This window comes from Octopus bimaculoides, chromosome 3, assembly GCF_046866305.1.
Source record: "Octopus bimaculoides isolate indiv1 chromosome 3, ASM4686630v1, whole genome shotgun sequence".
Taxonomy (NCBI): Eukaryota; Metazoa; Mollusca; class Cephalopoda; order Octopoda; family Octopodidae; genus Octopus; species Octopus bimaculoides.
In genome coordinates this window covers 1,225,314-1,233,701 of record NC_142930.1, presented here as the reverse complement: position 1 = coordinate 1,233,701, position 8,388 = coordinate 1,225,314, and the positions used below count along the sequence as shown (strand labels likewise).

The following is an 8,388-nucleotide window of genomic DNA, read 5'->3' as shown; positions in this document are numbered from 1 at the left end:
ATGGGCAAGTGTCTTCTACTTATAGCCTTGGGCTGACCAAAGCCTTGTGAGTAGATTTGGTAGATGGAAACTGAAAGAAACCTGTCATACACACACACACACACACACACACACACACACACACACACACACATATATATATATATGTATATATTTGTTTGTGTCTGTGTTTGTCTCCCACTATTGTTTGACAACTGATGTTGGTGTGCTTAGGTCCCCATAACTTAGTAGTTCAGCAAAAGAGACCGATAGAATAAGTACTAGGCTTACAAAGAATAAGTCCTGAGGTTAATTTCTTTGATTAAAGGTGGTACTCCCGCATGACCACAGTCAAATGATTGAAACAAGTAAAAAAATATATATATTCTATATTTCATTTTTGGATTTGGTTTATGTGAGTTCGTGTATTGAAGCATATTCTGTTGTGTCTGGGGAGAGTCATTCTCTTTTAGTGACTTATAATTTAACACACTCACTGGTAAAATTTCCACTTATTCCTTATTTTCATTTTCCTAAAATTTTCATTGCGTCTTGCAAACATTTCAATAGTCGTGCAACTCTTTTCAAGAGTCAAGACTATTGAAAAGGTTGCAAGACGCAATGAAAATTTTAGGAAAATAAAAAAAAGGAATAAGTGGAAATTTTACCAGTGAGTGTGTTAAATTATAAGGCACTAAAAGAGAATGACTCTCACCAGACACAACAAAATATTCTATATATTTTACTTACAAGGTATTGGAAACTTATATGTATACCATTCTGCCTAAATAATGGATTTACAAATGCAATATCCCTGCATATCTCACTTCTATTTTCATTCCTCCACTTCACTCTCTATTTCATATCTTCTCTAGAATAACTATTGCTTAACCATTTTCTCACACCATCTCCGATGAAGGGATATATAAAATATGCCGGAAACAGCCGTAAGACCTTCTCTTTATAAATGTTCTGAAATCTTTCACAGCCTTGGATTTTTATCTCATTCTGTTAATTTTATATATATATATATATCTCAATTCTGTTGTGGTGGGCAGGTCTTCTCAAATATAGCAATGCACCACATATCTCAGTCCTCTGTCGTTTCCTTCTGTATTTTGAGATCAGCCTTCAATACTTCGTCCTATGTCTACCTGGATCTCCCTCTCCCACAACTTCCCTCCACTTTAAATGGTCAACACTTCTTTATGCAACCGTCCTCGTCCATCTGCATGCAACTGCCGTCTGTCATTTTTTATGCATACATCTTTTTTTGCATGTGTGTGTGAAAGAGAGAGAGAGAGAGAATGAGTGAAGGTGTGTTGTCATGTATATTTTTATGTATGTATGCATAAGTGGCTCTCACACTCACACACGCACACATTATTTTTCATATACACATACATACATAAATACATATGCATACATCTTTTTTGTATGTATGTGTGTGTGTGCATGAGAAAGAGTGTCAGTTACACATACATGCAAAAAGATACATACATGACAACACACCTTCACACTCTCTCTCTCTCTCTCACACACACACACACACACGTCCACCTTTCACTTTCTCCTCTCTCTCACTTTCTGCTCTCACTTCAAAGCAAACATCACCTTCCAAAGAGGAGTATAGAAATAAAATAAATTTTACGGAAATTCACGAACAATCATATGATCCCATCTGATCGAATTAGACAAGTATGTTGTTTTGAACGAAACTACCAAAATCCCTTCCCCTCTGATGTAGTTGCCTGTCTGCCTGCATGTGCATGTCTTTATTAAGCTTCAGCTATTTACATTCTTGTGTTTGCTAGATAAACGTGTGTGTAATAGGAGACTGTTCCCTATGAAATTGATATCTGAAATTAGCAAAAGAAAAATAAGCTAAATCTAAGACAGACTTCAAGTTAAATAACTTTGTCATAACTTTATTGCTCTCATTAGCGACTTTTCTGAAGCAAAACATTATTTCCCTGGAGGAAAGTAACGAAAACCTTTCAATTAAAATATGACTCAATTTATTCTTGTTTTATATAAAATGTTAAAACCCTTAAACACAAACAACTTTGCATTTATTCCATTTTATTTATCTTTCTGTCTTGGTATATAAAATGTCGTCTGCCAATGGAAGGAGAAGTCACTTCCTGCCTAACTTGACCTTTGTTTAAAAAAATATATGTTCCTGAAAGAATATAAAACAGTGTCTAAAATTATAATGAAGACTATTTTAATATATAAAGATATTTTTAAAGTAGAGAGAAGTTTCTTAAAAGATTTGCAATTATTTTTAACTTATGCGAATAAATAACCTATGAGGAAAGCTTTTTGGTGGTGTGACGGACTATGCCAAGATGGCGGGTGAAAGCCACGTTTTGAAATACACTGTATATAGATGGTCAAGTTACTCCTCAAACTACGTCCCCGAGTGAGTAAAAGGAATTTCTTAATTATACAGCAGGCTTTAAATATCTATTTATGACATTAACATCTTCATCCATATTTATTTTTTCTTGATATAAGCCGTATAGCGTAGCGATATCCTATTACGAAAACAGTTATTTTGAACCGTTTCATCTGTCCTCAGGCGTAATTTCACCGAAAATAATCGTGCTCAATTAATTAAAGTTTATTAATTAGTCACTTTCGACACTTTACATTAATACTAATAATTTTAATATACTTTTAGTAAACTTGCCTTTGTATTTTATAAGGTTTCAATGTCTTTAATTCAAGAGGCTTCTCTCTCCCATGCGTTTCACTTATTTCTGTTTATTTACCTGGCAATATTTTTTAAAAAACTATCAACTCATTCTCTTTCTCTCACTTTTCCATTTAACTTACGTTTTTCTTTCTTTTCCCTCTCTCTCATAAATAAATTTCTTTACTTAGATCTGCTTCCCGGGCTTAATCTTTCATATTTAATGATCTTATTCATTTCTTATTTAACTGCAATAATAATATTTAAAGAAATCCTCTCCAATATTCTCTAAAATTCCTCATCCTTACATGGTGTTCCCAGATATTAAACAACTAAACTACATTTATAAGACGATCTTAAAACATTATTTCCATCAAGTCTTTTATTATTTGTTTTTCATGTTTTACAATATTTTACCTTCTCACAACCTCTTAACGTTGTGTATATATATATATATGTGTGTGTGTGTGTGTGTGTATGTATGTATATATGAAAAGTTAAACGCTACAATTTAAAGTAATCGGACGTCTTCAATTCCCTCTCACCAACTTCGCCAAATTCTTGTAGAATTTCTTTGAAGATTGGGTTTTATCGTAAAGAATTATCGACATTCGATTGAATATAATTCTAAGCTTTTATCATGATATTTTATTACAATTTATTATCAACAAACTAACATTTACCAAACTATGTCTTCTTTGATCGGTTCATCCGTCATGTTTTCGGGTGTATAAGTTTCTGTGTAAATAATACTTGATGTATAAATAACAATTATGGGTGCATTCCAACACAACAACAATAATAATAATGATTTCATTTATTTGCCACAAGGGCGAAGGATGAGGGGGGATGGTTTCAGATTTTGGCACAAAGCCAGCAATTTTAAAGAAAGGGTGTTAGTCGACCAAAGTACTTAAATGGTACTCTATTTTATCGACCCCCTACCACTACCGAGGGACGAAAGGCAAAATGTTGACCCCCCCCCCCCATCCTCGGCGGGTATAAACTCAGAACGTAAATGAGAAGAAATGCTACTAAATATTTTGTCCGCCGCGTTCACCATTCTACAAAATAATAAGAATAGTTGATTACATAAGTTTGTTTTACTTGTAATTTGTTTTTTGTTTTTTTGCATTTTAAAGACGTGAAGATTTAGCGAGGAAGTATAAAAGTTTCTTCACATATTTGAATAGGATTTCAAAGCCCGCATCCATCACTGCAGGGGTGTCACTTAACTCTTTGAACGAAGACAAGTTTTCATTCACTTGTCAATGACCCTTGTAACACAAAACTAGTTTTGTAATTACCGCTTCGATGCCTATTGTTCTATATCTCAGGTGTCATTGTTATCAGAATTGAAAGTTCAACACATCTTTTACTTGTTTCAGTCATTACACTGTGGCCATGCTGGGGCACCGCCTTGAAGGATTTTAGTCGAACAAATCGGCTCCATTTTTTTTTAGAGCCTGGTACTTTCTCTTTTGCCGAACCTCTAAGTTACGGGAACACAAACAAACCAACACCAGCGGTGTAGCGTACATATATACGCGACAGGCTTCTTTCAGTTTCTGCTTACCAAATCTATTCACAAGGCTTTGGTTGGTCCGAGAGTATAGTAGAAGACAAAGCTGAACCCAGAACCATGTGGTTGAGAAGCAAGCTTCTTACCACAACCACACCTGGAAAATTGGCGTTAAACAGTGGTGATGATGATTTACATATATCATTTAACGTCCGTTGTCTATGCTGGCATGGGTTGGACGGTTTGGCTGGGCATGGCACGCTGGAAGGCTGCACCGTACAGTATTATATGTCCATTACAACCGATCTTACCATTTGGTTCTGCATTAGGGGTTCAATGGAGTGTTAGGTAACAGTTTGATTATGTAACCCTGTGCTCATCAGAGGTAGACGTTATGGAATTGCCTTTTTCTTCTGATTTCATCACAGAAAGATAATTTTACAATTGCCAATCTGTATATCTATTGAAAAAGATTACTGAAAATAATGATTTTCAATTTGACTTTGCTGTAAAAATGATTTTAATGGATATTTTTGGTACACTTTTGAGGTTTTGTATGAGATCTATGAGAAGTGGTGTTTTTTTAATCATTTTTCAAGAAAAGACACTGTTTAGGAAAATGAATTTATTTATTTCTAATAAGATTAAATTTTGACACCTCAAAAAAAAAAATCCTTTTTTTAAGCAACATGTGCAATCTTTCCCAAAACATTCTTAACAATGTAATACTGAACATTCACATAGCCAACAAATTGTACGTAATTCATTTCTATATTGCTAACTTGTCAGGGATATTTGTTCATCAGAACGAACCATTTCTTAGAGCAATGTAGGACAAGCATTTAACCCAGACAAGCCAACTCCCTGTCATCCACTTTTCCATTCTTGCATGGATCAAACGGAAGTCACTGAGGCAGGTTTTCTGTGATCAGATACCTTCCCTGTCGCTAACCCTTAACCTATTTGCTAGTAAGGTAACATCACTTCATGGTCTGACATGTTTTTGTGGAAGACTGGAAATGAATAACACCCCTTTTATATAGGTGACCCTTGTTTACAACTGTCATGCAGTGTCAAGATGAGGAGGCACAAGCACGCACACACACGAATAGATGATGAGCTTCTTTTAGCTTTCATCTACCAAATCTGCTGCCAAGCTTTTGACCAGCCTGGAGCTATAACAGAAAACACCTGCCCAAGGTACCATGCAGTGGGACTGAACCCAGAACAAACTTCTTAACTGCTCATTCATTTTCCAGTTGTAGTTATTTTGATTTGAATCACTTTACTGATGCTTTTGAAAATTGCCAGAGTGTCACAGTCATATTTCCCTTTCACATTAAATTTGAAGCTCTGCACTTGTACAAGACACCCAGGGGTATAATGAGGACTTAATATTTTCTTTCAGAAGTTCTGTTTGTTGTTGTTGTTGTTGTTCTGGTTTGTGTACCTTTGTCTAGACATCACATGGTGGTTGTGAACGAGCATTTTCATCATTAAAAGCAAGATTATTCATTTCCAATCTTCAGTGAAAAATATCTGACTATGGGGAAACAGGTGGGGGGTGAAGGTCATCCAGCCATAGAAAACTTGCCTCAAAAACCTCCATCTAACCCATGCCTATATGAAATGATGATGATGATAATTATATTCATGCCTGTGTCTTGAGATTGTGCAATGGTTGTAAGCAAGCATCACCGTCATGCAAACAGTAACATTGTTTGCAGCCAAGGAGAAACATTCTCTTACTTGGCCACAGGAAGGGCAGGCACATCTGGCTGTAGAAAATCTGCCTCAACAAACTCTGACCCGTGCAGAAAAATGGACATTAAAATGATGATGATGTATTTTTGGTGTGATTAAGTGTAGTAAGGACGAAAACAGATATTAGTGGCTTTTCAATTTGCAGAGTAAATTATATTGATAATTTTATTTGTTTGGATTGGAATGTTAAAAGGCAGGAAACCAGTCTTTAGGAGGTGTTTGTAGAGAAAGACAAATAAATTCACAAGAGGAATTACTCTATTGATTTTGATGGCACACACACACACACACACACACACACACATGTATATATACGGAGAGAGAGAGAGAGAGAGAATGGCTGACAATAACAATGAATGTATTGAAGACATGTAAATAATTTCTACTGATAAAATGCCTGATGTAATTCTAATTGACCTTAGTATTACAATTGAATGAAAGAAACAAAGAAAGAAAGAACTTGTCTGTAAAGAGAGCCCAAACTAATGTATTTATCCTCTTGGTATAAACTGGCATTGTGTTGGTTATGATGATGAGGGCCTCAGTTGACCTGATCAACAAAACAGCCTGCTCATGAAATTAAGATGCAAGTGGCTGAGCACTCCACAGACGCATGTACTCTAAACATAGTTCTCGGGGAGATTCAGTGTGACACAGAATGTGACAAGGCTGGCCCCTTTCGAATTACAGGTACAACTCATTTTTGCCAGCTGAGTGGACTGGAGCAACATGAAATAAAGTGTATTGCTCAAGGAGTCAATGCACTACCAGGAATCGAACTAGAATCCTTATGATCTTGAGATGGATACCTTAACCACTGAGCCATGCTCCTTCACTGTAAATCTTTTGATATAGAAAGTAACTGATGTGTTATTGTTTTTTTTAAATTCAAGGTGAAGCTGCTGTGCTCTTTCTGGATGGTGGATTCAGCAGAATTGGATGGAGTTAACGTGATTGATGCAACCTGTGTGGTTAGAGAGAGGAGTGTGGATAGGAAGGTGGGGGGGGACCTTCTGGGGAAGAAGGATTGTAAAAACTGTGTTTAGTGTTGAGTGTGGGAAAATGAGACCCAAAGGAGGCTTATTGGGGGAAGGATAGGTGAGGGCATTGAATAGATTTCTATTCAACTTAATTCCCTTTTTCTGTGGTTGGTTTAGAGTGCTACGGTAGTAGATAATTGGAAGCCTAGGTGGGTTAAATAAATGCAGGATCTGGTTTGGAAAAGGAATTGAAGGTGATTAGAATATAGTCTTTTGAATATCTCATTAGAGTTGTGAGGATGAGTCTGGAATTTTGTGTGCAAGCATGTATATATATATATATATATATATATATATATGTATGTATGTATATATATATATGTATGTATATATATGTATATATATATGACATTGTTGCTTAATTAACAGGTCTCAATTCTTTATGATTGAGTGATTAGTGTGGTTTAGAAGTTTGCTTCCCAACCTCATGGTTTCAGGTTTGGTCCCACCCTTAGGCAAGTGTCTTCTACTACAGCCCCAGCCTGGCCAATGCTTTGAGTGAATTTGATAGGCTGTGGAAACTGTGGAGGCCAATTGTGCATATATGCATTTGAATGTGTCTGAGTTTGTCTCCCTATTGGTTGACAACCGGTGTTGGTTTGTTTATGTCCCTGTGACTTAGTGGCTCGGCAAAAAGAGAATAATAGAATAAGTACTTTTTAATTGGTGCCCCAGAATGGCCAGTCCAGTGACTAAAGTAAATAAAAGCTAAACGTTGATATTTGGAGGTAACGAAAGAGGGAGGTGGGGAGGAGTGTGTGTGTGTGTTGTAAACGTAAGCCAAATGTTGTTTAACCCTAGGTCAACCATTATCATCCTCTAATGCATCCAGAACTCTGAGTAATCCAATCTAGCCTTCCTTCCCTTCTTTTATTTTAAGGGACATTTGGTTGCTGTTTCTAGCAAAACTGATCAAAAGTGTAGCAGCTTCCTTCAGATGTTGATGTGAATAATCCAATCATCAACAAACAAAAAAAAAGCCTTGAAAATAATTTTACACTGAAAGATGGATTTCCTGTACATACATGTGTTCTGATACGTTCACATAGCAACAAATGTAGGGATAAGCAAGTTAGACAGATCAATATACAAAGTATATTGAATACGTGAAATACAAAAAAAAAATGTATATATTTTTACATACACAGAACACAAATGATAAAGGGATTGAAGAAAAGTATTACAAATCCAGCAACTGTTTCTGGGGGCTCAGTGGTCCACAATAATGTTTGTAGATTGATTCCATCATAGGATGAGATGAGCCTCCATCTTCAGGGAAGGGATCTTATATTGGAGGTGTTAAAGGAAAGAAGTTCAAAGATGGAATGATTTTGTGGAGAGCTAAGTGTATTAGAGGGGGGGGGGATTGGGGAGGTATTCAGATA

At 36.0% G+C, this 8,388-nt stretch overlaps 1 protein-coding gene across 2 annotated transcripts in view; it reads left to right on the top strand.

Annotated features, from left to right (window-relative positions):
• The first annotated feature begins 2,314 nt into the window (after nt 1-2,314).
• The window catches only part of LOC106867326 (muskelin), a 47,164-nt gene continuing 41,090 nt past the window's right edge, over nt 2,315-8,388 (top strand). For both annotated transcript variants that reach the window (XR_016240950.1, XM_014912166.3), the window contains exon 1: nt 2,315-2,404. Coding sequence is in view for 1 of the 2 variants with exons in the window: in XM_014912166.3 (XP_014767652.1) it covers nt 2,331-2,404 (74 nt within the window). In the remaining variant the exon portion in view is untranslated. The remainder of the gene's footprint in view (nt 2,405-8,388) is intronic.